Source organism: Myodes glareolus, chromosome 9 (assembly GCF_982192425.1).
Source record: "Myodes glareolus chromosome 9, mMyoGla1.1, whole genome shotgun sequence".
Lineage (NCBI taxonomy): Eukaryota > Metazoa > Chordata > Mammalia > Rodentia > Cricetidae > Myodes > Myodes glareolus.
In genome coordinates this window covers 27,725,586-27,744,449 of record NC_142034.1, presented here as the reverse complement: position 1 = coordinate 27,744,449, position 18,864 = coordinate 27,725,586, and the positions used below count along the sequence as shown (strand labels likewise).

The window sequence follows — 18,864 nt, the reverse complement described above, 5'->3', positions numbered from 1 at the left end:
TTCACAAGCGTGCGTGTGTGGACTCACCCTCCCGCAGTAAGACGGCCAGGCACCAGAGTCATTCCATCTGTTTACTGTGGATGTCACTGTCACCATCCCAGCCACTGGGAGGGGCACACAGTTTTAACCCCTGTGTGCTGAGGGGAAGGGTGAGGTGTCTGAGATTTTACAAAACTGGCTATGTACATAGGATACCTTAGGGATGGGTCGCCTGTGCACACATGGTGGGCACCGAGGGGGTTGGGGTCTAAAGCGCAGGCAAGAGAGGGTGGGTGTACACTGGGCAGGGGAGTGCATGTGAGGACATGCTGGGTAAGGGTTTAGGAAGTGGCACAAATATTGCCAAGATCGTCCTGGAATCCTGGTGGGGCAGGTTACTTCTGAGCCTGGGGTGAAAACAATCACCCACTCTCAAGTTCCCAGCTGCAGCCTTGGTGTTCAGACTAGAGGCATTGAGAGGCTGCAGGACCAGGTCGAGGGTGCACCCCTCCCCCATCCTCTCTCCAGACCTGAGGGCACTCCATCCTTCTTAACACGGACATAGGATACATCCCGGTATACCTGTCCAGAGCGTGGGCATAAGGCAAGCGGGGCAGCCACTCGGAAGGCCAGGACTATGCAGGCAGTGAGGGGAACCTGGGGTCTCTGGTAGCAAACTGACAGCTCCGGTCTTGGGAGAACTGCCATGGAGAAGTGTCTCTGGGGCACCCAACATCCCCAACCCTCAAGCATCACCATGGAGACCAGACTCCAGGGAAACACCCTAGGTTTCTCCATAGAGACAGATTGGCACTTAGGGACCACCACAGATGGGTCACTGAGATTCCTACAAAGACAGACCTGGCCATTAGGGGGACCCGGCTTCACCCTCTGTACCCCAGGGGATAGGGAAGGTCCCTGTGGTGGCTGGATTCAGAGGTGGCAGCATCCTCCCAGGTGCCAGGGAGAGAAGGCCCCTAGCTGACCCGATACGTCGATGTGTTCTTGGGCTCTGTGCTGGGCACACACCAGTCACCGGCCTCCTGGATGGTCTGGTAGTGACGCCAGGCAGACTTGTTGTAGACAGGCAGGCGCTCCACTGAGTCCGTGGACAGGGCCTAGGGAGCACTACCATCAGCCTCCTGCTTTCACACTCCTCAGTACGCTACCCTTGCCCTCCTGGGCCCCCCGTCAAGTCAGCTCCATAACCAGATAGCTAGCTGACACAGGTACCCCAGACCTAGGGTACAGGGGTCTGAACTTTCTGCATTTTGTTCTGGTTCATTCCAGAAAGCCGTTTCCTCAAAGGGCAGGGAGGTAAAAAGGAGAGAGGGAGGAGGTTGGGCTGTGTGGTCTCTATCTTCCACCGAGGCACATTCCCACTCCATGGCAGGCCAAGATCTGTAAGCCCCCCTTCCTTCCAGCCTGAGTCCCCAGAAGACTAATCACAGACCCCGGACCCCTGAAAGTCCCTACCATGTTAGTTTAAAGTTCTAACACATGAGGAGCCAAGGCTCAGCTCAGAGTCTGGAGCCAGGATGAGGGATGGGTAAAAACCTGCTAGCGGCAAACTTGCCCCCAGTGGGCCTCACCTTGAGATAGATGACGGCGTCTGTCCCAAAGCCCTCCATAGAGAAGAGCTGCAGGTCCCCTTGGAAGTACTTGGCGTAGAGACGGGAAATGGGGAGTCCATACCCAAAACCAGCCTACAGGTAAGTCACAGGTCATAAAGTGAGCCAGGGATGCCCAGCTAGGGACAGGCAGGGGTGAGGAAGGGACATTTCTGGAGCAGACGGAGGTAGATGGTAGGCAGGGGAACTTCAGAGGAAGTTGAGAGGGAAGCTGGACAGGAGAGCTTGACCCAGAGGCCCGAGCCCCTTCCCTAAGCCCACTGCCTATTCCACGCATATTCCACGGGAGGTGGGCCCCAAGTGCTAGCAATTAGCAATGCAGAAAGAGGGAAGAGAGAGCATTGAGGAGAAGTGACAGCTCAGCGGACAGACAGACAGAAGGATGGGCAAATGATCAGCAGGCAGGGGCAAGCAGTGGAGAGATGGAAGGCCCGGCTTCAGGACTCTCACCACACGGTCATGGGTGGGGGTGGAGTATGCTTGGGAGTTAAGAGACCAAGAGCCAAGGGGGCAGGAGGAAGCCATCTCACCAGTGGGGTACCCCCAGTGCCAGGCTGGGGTGTGGGGGCTGTGGAGTACATGTAGCTGAAAAGCCTCTCGATCTTCCTCAGGGGGACACCCCCACCTCGGTCACTCATCTGGGAGACAAGGAACATGTGAGATGCCCTTCAGGGTTACAGTCTCCGCTCCTCACCTTAATCCCCGTGGCCTCCCAAGGGCAAGTCGAGGGTCCCATACTTTGATGGACAGATCTTCTTCACCCAAGGCCACCATAATCTTGATAGGGGGGAGAGTGAGGCTGGACTCGTGGCTTTCCACAGTGGCCCGCATGGCATTCTGGAGAGGGAATGAAGGAGACAGTAAGGGAAGCGCCGCTGAGGCTGAGGGCCTAGGGCTGGCCCTCCCGGTCTCCCCTCAGAAGGGCAGCCTTCTTACCTTGAAGAGCTCAAAGAGCATGTGGTAGAGGTGGGAGGGGACGTAGACCATGTGAATGGGCTGGGTGGCATTGGTGGCTGCGGGAATCAAGACCAAGGGCAGAAGCACAGCAGGGTCCACAATCTTATCGACAGGGTGACCCTGTAGCCCTTGTTCCTTCAGAGCAGAACCCCCCCCCCCACAGCTGTGGCTAACAGGTGGCTGTGCATCTTCCAGACCCCCCCCATAGTTGCAGCTAATAGGTGGCTGTGCACCTTCCAGACCCCCCCACAAACACAGCTGCAGTTAACAGGTGGCTGTGCACCTTCCAGACCCCCCCCACACACAGTTGTGGCTAACAGGTGGCTGTGCACCTTCCAGACCCCCCCCCACACACAGCTGTGGCTAACAGGTGGCTGTGCACCTTCCAAGTTGCCGTAGCTAGTAACCTAGGTACTGGCCGCCCAGAAGCATCTCTTAATTAAACCACTGTGTTCTGGGGAGGTGTCCCATCACACGTCACTCTCCCTGGCCTTTGACCTCTGATCTCACATCATGTCCTTCACTTATAAAGAACGTCCTTGTTCACTCACAAGGACTAAGACATCAGCCTATCACTTACAAGGCTTTGAAATTAGCAGGTGTATCTGCATGCTCAGTAGTAAACTGCCACAGGTCCCGACCTCCTTAGTACCAAGGGTGTCTGCTCTGCGAGGGCAAGAGCTTGCTTGTCTTCTTTACAAGATGCATGTGTCAAATAATAAGCAGTTATCCAGCAGATTATTAATACAGAACACTTCCCTTCTAGAGGAGTCTGACCCTCTAGCTCCCCTGCTCTGGCTTGTCCCCAGTGTTCTGAAACACATGCACACGCTTGTGCACACACACACACACACACACACACACACACACACGCACACACGCACACACACCACCTCATTTGCTTACCATTAATTTCCTGGATCTCTAGGTCAGGTGAAGCCATGTAATACTTATCACATAGGAGCTTGGCCATGTCGTAGGCATCTGGGAGGAGAGGGAACCCCTCAGGTTATGGGTGGCTGGCCCATAATGCACTGACATTGGGCATCACCAACATGAAACCCATGGGGACATGCCCCTACCCACTGGGAATGGGTCACCCTCTGGCCAGGTTATATGGGAAGGGTCCCTGGAGCTCCTTTATGGGCCAGGTCTATGGTGCGGGAGGTGGGAGGACTCACCTTTCACCACATCAGACACGTTGCAATTGGGGTCAATGCTGCCAATGTGTTTGGGGTGAGCCGGGTTGGTACTTCCATCAAAGATGAGGGCTGTGGAGAGAGGGAAGGGCACTGCTGGTTAGTTCACAGGGCCTAGCCCTCCGATTTCCCAAACATCCTGCCCGTCACCTCATCTGTAAGCCTCTGTGCGCTCCATGCTAACATGACTCCCAGGTCCGGTCTTCCCCCAGCTCAGGCCTCCCATGGCCTCTACACCCCTAAGCAGTCCTTCCATAGGCTTCTCCCGCATCACGCCTTATTAAATATATAGGTTTTTGTTTGTTTGTTTGTTTTTTCTGAGATTGGGTTTTGTGTGTGTGTGTGTGTGTGTGTGTGTGTGTGTGTGTAACCCTGGCTGTCTTGGAACTTACTATGTAGACCAGGCTGGCCTCAAATTCAAGCCATCCACCAGCCTCTGCCTCCCAAGTGCTAGGGATTAAAGACGTGCACCACCACTACCTGGCTTATTTTTATTGATTTACTTATTTATTTACTTTTTTTGGAGGCAAAGTCTCACTGTGTAGCTAAGCTTGGCCTCAAACATACAATCCTCCTGCTCCAGCCTCCCAGGTGCTAAGATTAAAGGCATATGCTATCACACCTGACTTAAGCCAGTAACTGGTGGGGGAGCCCTGCTTTCCTGTCAGGGGTGGTGGCCCTTCCCAGCATGCCCTGCCAGGACCCCTTGCCCTCTCCGAGGCAGCCGGAGCTCACTGTGCTGGTTGATGAGCATGCGGATGGAGATGCGGCTGAGGTAGAAGCGGTCCAGGAAGTACTGGATGTTCTGGTTGGAGACCGGGTCATCGCCGTAGGTGTCCTTGTACTCCAGCACTCCCTGTGCCATGGTGGGCACTACATCATTGTGCCGGTTCCGGATGGTGACCAGGGCTTCGGTGAACCTTCAGAGAAGGCAGGCATTTGCCCCTATCGGGTCTCAGGCTTGGGGACACCCCTGGCTCTCCTTTATTCTCAACTTCCTTTAACTTCCTTAATTTTCTCTATCGTTCCCAGTCTGTAGGAGGCCCCCATGGGGGCACAGTGCTCAGCTGCCTTAAACCCACTCTTATTCTCCCAGCTGCCCATCCATCTTCCTACTTACAGCTAAAGGTCTGTTCCTGAGGTCAGGGCTCCCCACATTCTCTTGGCATATTGATAATTGGAGTCTGCATCTCTCTCAGACAACCAGGATTTCCCAGAAGTAGCCTGTCTCCTACTTTCTTAGGGTACCCCTGGAGGCAGGGGAGGGGCCTCCTCCTGCACCCAGGTGGCATGCCATCCTTGGGGCCCTGACCAAGATGTCCTTGCCTGCACCTGCCTTCTTGTCCCTGAAGAGGGCGCTCACTCACTGGCTTAGGGTCCGTTGATCCTCTGGGTCCTTGTCCAGGAAGTCCATGATGTCCAGCAGACTCTGGACATACCTGAGGGGAGGGAGAAGGGGCCTGAGCTCAGCTGAGACTACAGAAGGCTCCCTCCCACCCACTCAGATGCCATGGTAGCCAGCACAGGGCTGAGGCAGCGGACAATCAACTCCTCATTTCATGGGCTCTGGGTCTCCCTGGCAACCTAGTAAGTTGTACAAGGAGACCTCGAATCTGCTGGTTCCCTTACAGCACATTTCTCCGCTTCAGAATTCTGTAACAGCGACCATAGGAGGGACCAGAAATTACCCCCTCCTAGAGGCTGCACAGAGGCCCAACTGTACCAGAGGCCACAGTAACAGAGGGCTCAGACATCCACCTGCCTTGCTGAGCGCCTTTACAGACAGAGATCCCAGCACCTCCCACAAGGAGATACAGTATCTAGTGGACTATGGAGGCAACAGGCTAGCTGGCACAGGGCCGCTCCCAGTGATCTGGAAACTCTCTAGGGAGCCTAGGTTCAGAAAGGTGAGTAGGTGTGGCTAGTTCTGTCCTTAGGTAGGACCAGGGAGGCTTACTCTGCCCTGCATGAGCATGGTGGGTGTGGGTGGGCCCTACTGTCTGTTCCACCTACCGGCTTGGCAGAGGGGCAGGGTCTCCTCTCCAATTAGGAAAGGTTAGTAGACAAGGCAGAGTCAGGGCACTGAGCTTCTACATATGAGGTGGGCCTGTATCTTGTTCTAGAAAGGTGGGAGTACCAGTCTCCCTCTGTTCCTTATGGCAAAACCACTTCTGGCCTGAGGATGGGAGGGGCTACCTGGAACCCTGTCAGGGATTGCTCCTGAGGCCCAGCAGTGTCTCCAGAAGAGAGGCTAGGTTAGGACCTAGTCCAAAGCACTCAGGGCTCTGAGAAGAGTGGCAGGAAGGAGCCCTGGAGCAGCATCACAGCTGGATAGGAGTACAGCAAAGCATCATGGGTATCTAGAACTCCTGCCACCTACGGAGCTGCCATTGCTCAGACTCTCACCTCAACCTCTACTCAGGTTCTCTTCTGTGTAGATCCCGCAACTAACATCAAAGAAGTGCTGGTCCTGCTGGGCTCTAGTGTGGCCCCAGGGAAGCTGTGGAACTTCTCTGGCTTTGTCTCTGCACCAGAAATTCTTATCCCCACCACACAGTGAGCATTCAGAATGCTGGTGGCTCCAAACCTGTCACTCCAAACAGCCACTCAGCTTCACTACTGCCTGTGCTTTAGGTTACGAGTCACGCCACACTTTAGGCTACCCTGCACTGGGAGCAGGGACAGGCTTGTTCTGGGGCCCCAGACCTCCTCCCTGTCCTTCCCAGCCAGAACCTAGCACAAGGCCTGTGGGAGTTGCTCTTCTTGCTTACTGGCAAGCATAGGAAGGGCGAGGAGACCACCTTCCTGTCAGATTGCCCTCACCCCGCCCAGGGCAGATATGGACATCGGGAGGACCTCAGTGTCCTCAGAGAGAGCTGACTCACTGAGCTACTGCTATGGCCCGCACTGCTGCCCTCCTGGGTTCACAGGCCCACAGCGACCTCTGGTCACTAGTGAGGGGGCTCTGGGAAAGGGGGTACTTGGGAGAGAAGCTACAAGTGCGAATGTGTGGAAGAAGGAAGGGGAAAGAAGAGGAGGGAATAGTTAGAAGGAGAGGTCACATGACCTCTGCTCAAGGTCCAAGGTGGATGGGGACAGAAGAGTCAGAGGCAGGAGGCTCTGGGCACACCCCGAGGTAGCAACGGGCAGGGTCCCAGGGTCCCAGTTTCCAGGCCCAGGCAGGGCTGTGCGGTGAGCTTCAGGGAAGAGGTGGAACCGGTTACATGGCCACCGACATGGAACATAGGGTGCCTGGACACACTGACAGCGGCAGTGCTGTTGGGGCTGCTTGGATTCACTGTGGAGACTCACAATTCTGTCTGCCCCTCAAAGGGCCATTTCCATAGGGAGATATGGCTAGATGCAGTCCTGCGACCCAGGGAAGAAGATAGGAGGTTTTTGTTCAGGGCTCTTGGTCTAACCTGAGGTACCACGGGCTTGGCCTTTCACATTACTTGGAGTAGAGCTTCCATCCTTCGGAGAGAGACACTGGGCTACTTGGGCAGCCTCTCTCCAGAGCCTGGGAAAGGCAGAGGCAAGCTAAAGGCTAAGTGTGCGTCCAGGCCTGGAGGGGAAGACCTAGAGACTAACCCATGCCCTCCTTGGTAGAATCTAGTGTTCCCAACCCCTCAAGATAACACAGAGGCACCACATCCATCCCCTAGACAATAACCTCAGGGAGTGGAATGCAGGCCTGAGGGGAGAGGCATGCAGTGGAGGGAGGAGGGCGTGCAGCCACCTGCAAGTAGTGTGTGGGAGTGGAGGGATGGCTGAGCCAAGGGAGTAAGCGTGTAAATGTGAAGACTGTGTATCTGTGGGTGTGGACCAGCATCAAAAGCTGCTGGGAACAAGAGCGTGAAGCAGGCCACGGCCACACGAGTAGGATGGCTATTTGCATGAAGGGAGAGAGTAGAAATGGCTCACCTCTGAAGTCACTCTGTGAATGGGCAGCGGGCTTAGGTTTGGACATGGTTGTTCCCAAAGACCACTGGGACGCACCAGCCCAAGGGAAAAATGGGGTTCACAGCAGGAGGCTTGGGGTGGAGTAGGACTTAGTTTTAAGAAATGCCTTGGGGATCACTACTTGTGGGACTGCTCATTAGCTACCTGGTGTGGACCAGGAGAGACAGGCTGGCTTCCTGCAGGCTCCAGCTCCTGTGGGTGGGCCTTCGGCCTCCTATTCTGCTCAGGACAAGGGCTGGAGAGTGGGAGTGGGGCTCTTCATAGGCAAAGCCTGGGGTCTACACACCTCGTGGATAAACCAGGAAGGTGGATGAGAGGGTGACGTCCATCCACACATACATACATACCATTCCACTGAATCATCCCCCTCCACACACTCCACAAAACTCAGTGACGGGGGTGACTCACTGGCTGTGTTTCCTAGAGGAACCTTTCCACCTATCCAAGCCTCTTCAGGCAGTCTTCCTCCTGAGAATAACCAATAGATACCCCTCTGGACCCTGGTAGCACCAGAAGATGTATCATTGCTGAAGGTGAGCCCCCTTTCCCACAGATGTGCATGGGAATGTGGAAATCACTTCCCTGCGGGCATAACCCCACACAAAGCCTTTTTCCTGTCCCTTCCCAAACGCAGCCTCTGGGACCCATGGCCTGGGTTTGAAGCCCAGATCTACCACTACTCCCTAATTGACCTTAGACAAGGCTCCCCACTTCCTGAGCCTCCATCTCTTATCTGGACATAATGAGGAGACTTACATGCTAGGGCAGGTCATGAAGACTACAGGACCACCTGAGCCGGCACACAGGATGGCCCCTGATGCCCCAACGACCTGAACCGGCACACAGGTTGGCCCCTGATGCTCCAACGACCTGAGCCGACACACAGGATGGCCCCTGATGCTCCAACAACCTCGGACATGTTGTCATTTGGCAGACCCCTTTCCTCACTGTGTATTGCCTCTGAGATGTCTGACATAATTATATCACCTTTCACCCACCAGCGTGACCTCCCAGAAGCATTGAACCATGGCTGGTACTGTCTAAATTCTAGATGTGTGTGCTGGCTAGTTTTATGTCAACTTGACACAAACTAGGGTCACTGGAGAGGAGGAAGCATCAGCTGAGAAAATGTCTTCATAACACCAGACTATAGGGAAGTCTGCAGGGCAATTTTAACATTAGTGGTTGATAGAGGAGGGTGAGGCCACTCTGGGCTTGTGGTCCTGGGTGCTATAAGAAAGCAGGCTGAGTAAGCAATGGGGTTCAAGTTGGTACTGCCTTTCTTTAATGATGGGCTATGATATAAAAGTGTATATCAAATAAATCCTTTCCTTCCCAAGTTGCTTTTGGTCACGGTGTTTCACCGCACAACGGTAAGCCTAACAAAGACAACGCATTTCACACTCTCAGTAAATATGGGACCCTGAGAAACAGCCTGGGACGCCACTATAAAGGCCAGGAAGCTGAGCCCAAGCAAGGCTACATTGCTGTGTATCTATCAAGACACTAAGTCACAAGTGTCATGCATGCCGTCGCCAAGCCTAGGGAGTTGCCCACCTTCCAGTAACTGCCAAAATATGGCCCCATTACTCCAAGTCTGAGCAGCTAGGAGAACTGATCAGGTTTATTTTGAACTGGGAATCATCATTTCAAGCACCAGCCGAGGCCTCTAGCGCTCTATTAACTATGACTATGTATTAACTATGCTGTCAGCAGCTCCTTCCCGTGTCCCCTGTGGGAGGTTCTGCTCTATATGCATCAGCCTCAGGCAGTGGCTCTCTTGCTAGGCTCCCTGTGAAGTCAGGCTTTCTTGTGAAGGCCCTGACCACCTCTGCCAGCCTACTATCCCAGTCACCTAGAGTTTACTCTATACTATCAAACAGAAAAACACCCCAGCTCCGGGAACAATTCAGATCTCCCATTTATGTTTCTCCTGCTGTAGCTGAGGCCCACTGGCTCTGCAAACTCCCTCGGCAGCTCTCTTTAGTGTATCGAGATGACCAACCACCTCCGTTGGCAAGCTCCTGGAGGCTGAATTATCCACTGGGGGAATGTTTTCTCTGACTCTGCCCCTCCCTGCTATGTCCTGGCAGTTCTTCCAAGCTTTGAGGGAAGAATAAGTCAGGCTAAGCCCCAAGATGTCTCAGGGGTTCTCGGGAAGGGGAGTCACAGGCGGTCCAGCAACCCCCTGCCCTCCTCCTGCCCGCCGCACGTCACCCTTCCTGACTGCCTTAGGGCAGCGCCTTGGGAGGGCTCTGAGAAGTCCTGTCATGAAGTCAGGGACCAGCTGGTGAGCCAGCCAAGCCAGTCAGCCGGACAGACTGGAGGAGGGCTGGGAGAACAGATGGTACCTTCTGTTCCTTCCCCACAGCTCTGCCACCCTGTGGTAAGACATGCAGATTGGCTCAGAGGTCCTGGACCTCCTAGTGCAGGGCTCAGCGATGGGTGACCTAGTTGGGTCACCTGAAAATCAAACCGCCCTCCACCCACCCCTTACCTTCTCAGTTACATTCACAGCCTTGCCTTTCTTTCTAGCTGTGGAGTATCCAAGTCCTTCTGCGCATCCACTTCAATTTTCCCATTTGCTTTGTTTTGAAACATGTTGCCCAGGCTGGTCTTGAACTCCTAAACGCATTATCCCCCTGCTTCAATCTCCCAACCACTAGGAAAACAGGTACTGCCTCCACCCTGCTCAGTTTTCTCCATGACGTCAGTCAGCAGGCACTGTGCACCTAAAGCACACCTGACCTTGTGTGTCCAACCCTGTCCTTTACTGGTGCCCACCTCTCTAGAATAAGTCAGGGAGCTACACATCCCTGCATAGAGTCAATGCTGAAAGGGCACTGAAGAACCGCAGGACACCCTGGCAGGGACTGTAGGAAAGGGGGTAAGAGTGGATGTGTTCTACCTACGCTTCTGTGTTTCACGGGTGTCAAAATGGACGTGCTACACTTCTGTAGTGGGAGATGTCACCATCAATGTCATTTCATAAACAAACAAACAAAACCAAAAAAATCTCTACCCTTCCCTGCTCGTAACGACTCCACTTATTTGCACTGCACTTTGTTTGCCCTGTCTTGGCAGAATTTCACCTCCCAGGAACACTGGCAGCTCCTTGTGGGAAACTGGCTGCGTCTTTGTGTTTGTGTATGTGTGACAGAGACTTGAACTCAGGGCCCCTTTGTGTTTGTGTATGTGTGACACTAAGACTTGAACTCAGGGCCCCATCTATAGCAGGCAGCTGCTTTACCGCTAACCTACAATCCCCAGCACTTTGTTCTTATTGTTGTTGTTTGGTTTTTCAAGACCGGGTTTCTCTGTGTAGCCCTGGCCATCCTGGAACCAGCTATGTAGACTAGGCTGGTTTTGAACTCAGAGAGATCTGCCTGCTTCTGCTTCCTGAGTGCTGGGATTAAAGGTATGAGCCACCACTGTCCCACCTGGCCCAACCAGCCCTCAGTTTATTTTGAGACAGGGTCTTACTAAATTCCTCGGGTTGGCCTTAAAATCCTGACTGTCCAACCTCAGCCCCCGAGCTAGGATTATAGATAGGCCAGCGCCACCAGTGCCGCCTAAGCTATTTCTCCGCTGCCTAAGCTATTTCTCCACCGCTAGGGAACAGCCCAGGGCTTTGGCGTGCTAGGCAAAGGCACATTTGATCACTGATCGACATAGTCAGCTGCTACTTGCTTAGACACGGGACAGTGTTGGGTCCATAGATATGACACAAGCTCCCAAGCTCCAGGGAAACCTCAGTCATTGCACTTTGCAAATCCTGAAGACGAGATTTCTGTACAGTTGCCACAAAAGCCCATTGATGACCAGCCAGGGACACGCCCTGGGACAGACACACCTTTGTTTATAATTCATGTGAAGCTATTGGCTAGTGGCCTCCAGTTACCAGCTCTAGCTCTGTGCCTACGACTACCTGTCATAAACTTTTGATCCCTGCCCTCGGAATGCTTTGGGAAGGGACGACTGTGTTTAACTGGGTGCTTCCCCAGTATTCAAGACAGTTAGATAACTGTCTTGTCACTTGGATAACTGCACCGTCATCTTGTTTCTTGTTTTCCTAAGTTACCTGGGCAAACAGGGGCTTGGGCTCCAGGAGCAGGTCAAGGGTTATTGTTGACATTAGCATGACTTTCGCTCCCGGCTGGGAAAGCGGCACTTTCTTGGAGGGACCCTAGTTTCCTAGAGAAAGCAGGACTATGAGACATGGACTGAACTTGACCTTTGTCCCTGCTCAGGCTGAGCATTCCCACGTGTTCCTGGCAACTCCCCAGTCTCGTGGAGCCCGTGTGCCTTGCTTCCGTCCTAGCCTCTGACTCAAGACTCGTGGATCACAATGATAACGGAAGGGCGATGGAACGTGAGGGGCCTCACCAGCTCTGCACCAGCTGCACTGAGGGGGTGCCCAGTACCCGGTCGGGAAGCAGGTTAATCTCTTTCATGATGTTGGCCAGGCGCACGGGCAGTTCCTGCCGGAGGAAGGTGAACGAAGTTTTCTCGCAGGCATTGCTGGATCCTGAGGGTAAGAGAGGGGTCGATCAACAGCTGCAAACCATGGGAACTGGCACCATGTGGAGCCTTCCCGGAGACCCCACTACCCAGGTTGACACTTCAGTGTAGGCAGAGACTGCCGGTAACAAACCAGCCATCTTCACCTACACTCCAGGGTGAGCATCTACTGACCCTCAGCGAAAACCCACTGACTTTAACCAGGGAGACAAGGTACGCCTGGGGCACATTCTGAACTGTTCTGGTGTAAATCACATCACTTTTCTTTCCATCCCTCTTAGGGAGGCACTCATTTCAGGGGGCTGACCCAGGGGGCTGAGGGACCTAAGAAGTCCTTCCCTCCCTGGGGTGCTGTGACAAGATTCTCAGGACTGCAGGAGCACTCAGAGTTATCCCTGAGGCAGCCCATCTCATCCAGGCTGAAGAAACAGATGGATGCCAATGCAGAATTGGCCATGTTTAATGACCATCTGGGAAGCAAATGGGGACCTTGGTCCAGGGTCAAGAGGCAGTGGAGGAATGAGAACTGTTAGCCTAGAGGCAGGAGACCTAGGGTCAAAACCAGGCCTTGCTTCTGCTACCCAGGCTATGCCAGCATCCTTCTGAGGGGCTCGCTTTCCTCACACAGGTGGATGAACGGCTGCAAGTCCCCTCCAGCTGTGATTCTTGGCTGGGGCTGAAGGATTTCCCACACAAGCAAAGCTCAAGATTCCCACAAAACAGGGAGAAACAGAGGCACATCCTGGGAAACAGGTGCCCAAATCTTGTCTGCCACCTCCCTGTCTTCCTGTCTGTGACGCAGCTGTAACCCAAGCCAACTCTTGAAAGACCTGGGCCCACTCCTGATTGCCAGCTGGCACCATGGGAACGCCATGTAGACAGAGAGGGGCACACCATGTCTCCATCCACCACCTGGCACAGCTTTCTCCTGCCCCAAAGCCACCTCCAACCCCCAGAACACTGGTAGCGGGTGATCTCCAGCAACCCAGGCACGGCCATGGGAGGGTGTAAGCCACCTGACTACCTCATGGTAACTCGGGCTCTGCTCAACTAGGAAAGGCTGCCAGGCCAGAACAGATTTGATCTTCAAGTGTCCTTGCCCAGTGGGCAGCTGCAGTGGGTGGAGGCTCACCAGTCAGGGGAGCTCCTCCAGCCAACACCTCCTACTCAGAGGGCCCCCTTCCCAGCTGCCCCGGGATTTCTCGCTCGCTCAGTTCAGAAGTACCCCACCCTTCGGGAACAGCACAGGTCTACCAGATGACTGGATCTCCCAGCAGCACGTCCCCTATTTACTTCTGGTCCCCACTCTCAGTAACCAAGATCTCCCGTTAGCTCTACCACGTCTGGATGGGGCCCTATACCCTCATTGCCTCTTACTCTCCATGGCCCCTCCCAACGCTTCCCCCCCCAGCCCCCATTCTTAGCAACAGTGTGCAGGGGGCACCCTTTAACTCTTTCTGGGCAGCCAGGCTTGCCTCGCCGTTTACCCATTCCTGTCCATACTCTTCCAAACCAACCCTCCTGCCATCCAGAACCTCTACCTCGGGCGTTAACCTGTCATTGCCAGGGTCTCCTCTTCCGCGCCCACCGCCCCCGGTGCCCACCTACGCTGACTCCATACCGAAGTCTAGAAACTGCTTCATGGACAGCGGGGACGGGGAGAACTTGCTGAAGTGCTCGATGTACTTGGGCGCCCCGGCTAGGGACGCATTCTTCCACAGCGCCCGGACCCAGCGCATGGCGACGGCACCCGAGGCTCCGGCTCGGCTACTGCTGCTGTCCCGGACCTGGAGTAGCTGGCACCAGCCCTCCGCTTGGCCCAGCTCGGCCCGGAGAAGCGCGTCGGCCACCTCCTCCCTATCCCTGCCCTGGTTGTACCTCCAACGCCTAACCAATCGGTTTGTCCCTGCGCCCTGACGTTGCCAATGGCCGCGCACAAACAACTCCGGAAGGACCAATAGCCTTGCGCTTCGACACGTGGCTCTTCTCGGGACCCACCCCCTTAACCGTGTTGGTGCTGGAGGTGGCCTGTTGTTTTCCACGGCTGTGCTCAAGTCCCGCCTCTGGCCGCTAACTCCCCTAGACTTCTTAGGGGCGAGCTCCGGATTAACCCCTTCTTTCCCAGAGTCCTGCTAACCCTTCGGTTGGCCTACTTTAGCCTTTTCCTAACTCCTTCCCCAGTCTCCTTCTTTCTCCCTCTCCTTTAACCCTTTCTTCTCTGCCTTGTCTTTTTCCTAAAGGCACCTGTTTCACCTGTCTTGATTCTCACCTGTTCTGCCATAGGAGCGCTCTGTGGTTTCCCACTCCTATGATGGACCCAGAATAAACACTTGTGAAATGTGGAACCAGGATGCAAGTCTATACTAGTTTATCCTATATGTGTGGAACCCACTGGCTTTCCCATAAACATCCAAGTAGCCCAGGAAAAGGTGTCATTTTCTTTTCTTATGTGAAAAACATCCAAAATTGGGGTGGGAGTGTAGTTCAGAGGGTATGGCATTTGCTTAGCACAATATTGATAAAATAACAATAAAAAAAACACCTGGAACCAAGCCTCTCAGGACTAGCAGAAGAGGAGGCAGGAGCCACTGTCAGTGTTAATTTTAGAAAGTTAAATTTTATTACTACCTAGTTCATTTGACTGAACATAAAACCTTGAACGTCTTGGACAATCACCTAAGAAGGCAACCTTCTTTGTACCTAGCCTGAGAACGATTTGTGTCGCTGACTTCCTTATTACAAGTCTCATTTAGGAACTAGGAAGCTCAATGGCAATATTCCTAGCAGCCCGGGCCTCTTTCCCCGCAAAACGTCATGCGCCCTCTTTTGGTCAAACGTGGTATGTTTACCACTCTCTGGGCCTACAGAGGTTCCTTAGTTCTGTGCGTATTGACCCACCCTTAGTACACCCCCTGCTAAGAGCTGACTTTTGTTCCAAAACACAGGCAGAATCAAGGCTTGGCCTTTAGTAGGGCCTGGTGTTACTCTTGGAGGCTTGAGGCAAGGTCATTTCACTTCAAGGCCCACCCGAGGGACACTGAGTTCCAGTACAGCCTGGGTAATTTTTAATGAGCTCTCAAAAAGTGAGAGGAGGAATTGGTGCTAAACTGGTGATCACTCAGTGATAGTGTTTTCTAGGATGTGCAAGACTAGTCTGATGTCCGCCCTGCCCCCCCCCACCCTGCAAGTTATAACAGTCTATAACTGTAGCCAAGACAAAACAAGGTTTCATTGTGGAGAGTGTAATGCTGTGTGCCAGGCACCGTTTGCCTGGGTTATGTCTTTTAGTTTTTTGTTTTGTTTTCAAGACAGGGTTTCTCTGTGTAGTCCTGGCTGTCCTGGAACTCACTCTGTAGACCAGGCACTTAAAAAAAGTAATAGTGAGTTGTGGGGGTGCGTGCCTTTAACCCCAGCACTTGCGAAGCAGAGGCAGGTGGATCCCAGAGTGTGAGGCCAGCCTGATCTACAGAGAGAGTTCCAGGACAGCCACAGAGAAACCCTGTCTTGAAAAATCAAACTAAAGTGTGTGTGTGTGTGTGTGTGTGTGTGTGTGTGTGTGTACTACAATATAATCTGTATGTATGTGTGCCTGGGTGAGCTTATATATACCACTAGCAGGCAGGTACCTGTGGAGGCCAGAGGGAATCTCATTACCTGGGATTGGAGTTACAGGTGGTTATGAACTGCCTGATGCAGATGCTGGGAACCCAGCCCAGGTCCTCAGTCCTTAATTAAGCACTCTTAACCACTGAGCCATCTCTCCAGTTCTGCGTTTCCCCTGCTTTCTGGAGCCTTCCCAGTTGTCCTAATATCTGCTTTGGCTCCATTCGTTAGCTCATCTTCTCACATTCCCCTGTTCCACTCCCAACACAATCTACCTGCTGCCTTGACCCGGCATCTAATCTCCAATCCATGGACAACCCAAGTTTTTTTTGTTTTGTTTTGTTGGGTTTTTTGTTTTGTTTTGTTTTGTTTTGGCAGCAGGGTTGGGAGTGGGGGTGTATCTGGCTCATTTTCCTCAACTTCCTGTACCTATTCTTCAGGTCTTGGCTGCTTGGTCATCTCCTCCTCTAGAAAGCCTTTGCTGAGCTCCTGGGCTTGGTCCTGGGCTCCTTACATGCCCCCTTAGGTCTCCCGATCTTAAGACATGAGAGCGGCCCACATTGAGGGTTAACTGCTGATTCATGGGTCTTTCCCACTGGACTTTGGCTTCGGGAAGGCCGAGGTTGTATCTGACCTGGCCATTGCTTTATCTCTAGCACTGGGCACAGTGCCTGGCATGCAGTAGAGAAGACAGAGAGAAAAGGGGAGTGAGGGAGGCAGAGAGGCCCCAGGGCTGTGTGCAGAGATCCTTAGACATCTACCAGCCTAACAATCAGGAAGCAGTGGATGGCAAGGGTGAGTGCATTATCGAGGGCCAGGCACAGTGCATGAGATCTCTCTCTCTCTCTCTCTCTCTCTCTCTCTCTCTCTCTCTCTCGCTCTCTCTCTCCAAAGCCAGTTTGGGTGCAAACCTGATATCCCCAACATGTGTGAGAGGATAAATTCAAGGTCATCCCCGACAACATCGTCTGAGCTCAGCCCGGGTCGCATGAGCATGAAGACCATTCTCAACTCCCTTCTCTCCCCATGGCCAAATCCAAGCCAGAGCCTAGCAATCAACGGACGGACACAATCAATGCCCAAATGAACACAACAGGAACAGACCACAACTCTTGACATATAAAGAGAGCGCTCCCCCACGGCGCTCCCCTGGGAACTGGACTTTCTCATGAAGTGAACTCTGGACTTGAATTAAAATTCTTCATGCACGGTTTGCAGCAGGGTGCTAGGTTCATAGTCCAGGGCTCAACTAGGGGAGGTTATCACCCCTCTAGCCTGAGAGACAGGTCAGGGCGGGGTGAGGGAGGTGCAGAAGCAGCTGTACAAACTTGGAATTGTTTATTTATTTTAGTGAGAACCCCATATACAAAGAAGGTACAGGGTAAGGGAAGCTGCTATAGTACCGTGGAGGGGCAGAGCTGGGGAGTGGGCCTGCCTGTGGGCGGGGCTCAAGGAGCGGACCTGGGAATCAGCCTCCACTGCTAGAATGGGGATGCAGCTCCTAGGGGAAGGGGAGGGCTAGGTTTCTCAGAAAGCCATGGACAGCTAGCTCAGAATGCCATCTCTGTGGTCAAGGGAGCGGAGTTAAGTCTGGCCAGCTGAGGCAGGGGCTGGACGCTCCCCTGCCCTACATTCAAGTATCATACCCCACATGGTCCTGTGGGGTCTCCAGGCCTTGCTCAGGCTGAGGTGGCCAGGACGGGTCAGAAGTATCTCCCCTGCATCCTGCCAGTATCTGCTGGGCCAGGATTGATCCCCTACTCTCTGAAGGATGCCGCCCTGCTCCAGGTCAGCCCCAGCACAGTGTGTCCATGTTGTCCATGGTTTTTGCTTTGTTCCTTTGGGCTGCGTTTCTTGCCAACTCCATCTGTAGCCAAGGTTTTGGAGATCCATTCATAAAGCCCATTCTGGGGACCTGCTTTTTTAGTTCATTGCTCTCAGTCTGAGCACACAAGTCACAGAAACGTCCCCTACTCTTCAGTGGGTGCCAGGAGCTGCAGCCGGGCCCGACTGTGTCCTTGTCTTCAGTATAGTTTTATGCTGGACAGTAAAGTCAGTCCAGGGACAATGGCTCAAGGGGTATCTGGTGCGGAAGAGAGATGTCACCACACTAGGGACCTTTTCCTCCTGGCTCCCAGGAGAGGAGCTTTGGCTTGGTTTTGGCACAGATAGAGGCTTGGACATGGCATCTTCCATGGTATATCTGAACAGGCCATTAGCAGTAGGCCCTGTGTGTGTCCAGTGTCCAGGGCTGTGCTGTGCTCAGCATCGCAAGGTCTTGAAGGAGATTCTAGGGCCCTAGAAAACATTCCTGCACTGAAGAGGGATCTATGCCTGAGCCTACTGATGCCAGCCAAAGGTGTGGCCCCTTTTGGACTGTCAGAGTCATAATTTATGATAAATAGGAAGAAAGGAAGAATTGGGAGTGATGGCAGGGAGGATATCAGTAGTATCGGTCCCGAATCTGCCAGCTGGTGACCCAGTGCTTCTTGGTGGGTAGGGTGCTCCCTGGAGGCGGGTAGCGCTCCTCCTCCCGAATACGCACTGCATGGTACTTGGGCATGATCCGGTAGTATCGGGTCGGCTTAAAGAAGTCACACTGGAGTTTAGGCAGAAGAGAAACTGTGTCAGTATTGAGCATTCAAATGGGAGACGATGCTCCCCCAACACACACACACACACACACACACACACACACACACACATACGCACGCGCACACACACTCAAACATCCCAACCTCAGTATGAGATGGGAGGATGAGCATCCCCACCTCAGGCCCAGAGGAAGGAGGAGCTGAGGAAGGCACAGAGGAGAACAGAGGCAGGTGGAGACCAAGCAGATGCAGAGATTGTGGGCCAGGAAGACAGGGTGATCCCAATGGCCAGTGCTAAGGGTAGGTGAGATAGTTATCCTAGGGAGATGGGTGGGACTCGAGACAAAAGGGTTGGTCTTTCTTGGTTCTCTCCTTCCTAGTGGGAGGGGGACAGGGCTTAGAGTCATTGTGGACATG

General features: G+C 53.6%; 2 protein-coding genes across 3 annotated transcripts in view; both read right to left on the bottom strand.

Annotated features, from left to right (window-relative positions):
* Positions 1 to 57: 57 nt before the first annotated feature.
* Positions 58 to 14,107, bottom strand: Pdk2 (pyruvate dehydrogenase kinase 2). Its single transcript, XM_048446960.3, has 11 exons — positions 13,872 to 14,107; positions 12,116 to 12,257; positions 5,134 to 5,205; positions 4,502 to 4,686; positions 3,749 to 3,838; positions 3,474 to 3,551; positions 2,547 to 2,623; positions 2,349 to 2,447; positions 2,141 to 2,248; positions 1,572 to 1,685; positions 58 to 1,097 (listed from the first exon to the last, which is right to left on the bottom strand). Exons 1-11 carry the CDS (start codon positions 13,987 to 13,989, stop codon positions 957 to 959), a joined length of 1,224 nt encoding a protein of 407 aa, XP_048302917.1. The 5' UTR covers positions 13,990 to 14,107; the 3' UTR covers positions 58 to 956.
* Positions 14,108 to 17,174: 3,067 nt separating this feature from the next.
* Positions 17,175 to 18,864, bottom strand: part of Itga3 (integrin subunit alpha 3) — a 30,418-nt gene continuing 28,728 nt past the window's right edge. For both annotated transcript variants that reach the window (XM_048446963.3, XM_048446962.3), the window contains one exon: positions 17,175 to 18,452. In XM_048446963.3, coding sequence (XP_048302920.2) covers positions 18,297 to 18,452 — 156 coding nt within the window. In that variant the 3' untranslated portion in view covers positions 17,175 to 18,296. The remainder of the gene's footprint in view (positions 18,453 to 18,864) is intronic.

What these genes read in the sequence shown, in the direction of transcription:
- Pdk2 (XM_048446960.3), bottom strand. Translation starts at nt 13,989, where the DNA reads ATGCGCTGGGTCCGGGCGCTGTGGAAGAATGCGTCCCTAGCCGGGGCG. An exon ending in GTGCAGCTGGTGCAGAGCTG is followed by an intron (nt 5,206 to 12,115) that starts GTGAGGCCCCTC and finishes CCCTCCCCTCAG; the next exon opens with GTATGTCCAGAGTCTGCTGG. An exon ending in GATCAACGGACCCTAAGCCA is followed by an intron (nt 4,687 to 5,133) that starts GTGAGTGAGCGC and finishes CCTTCTCTGAAG; the next exon opens with GTTCACCGAAGCCCTGGTCA.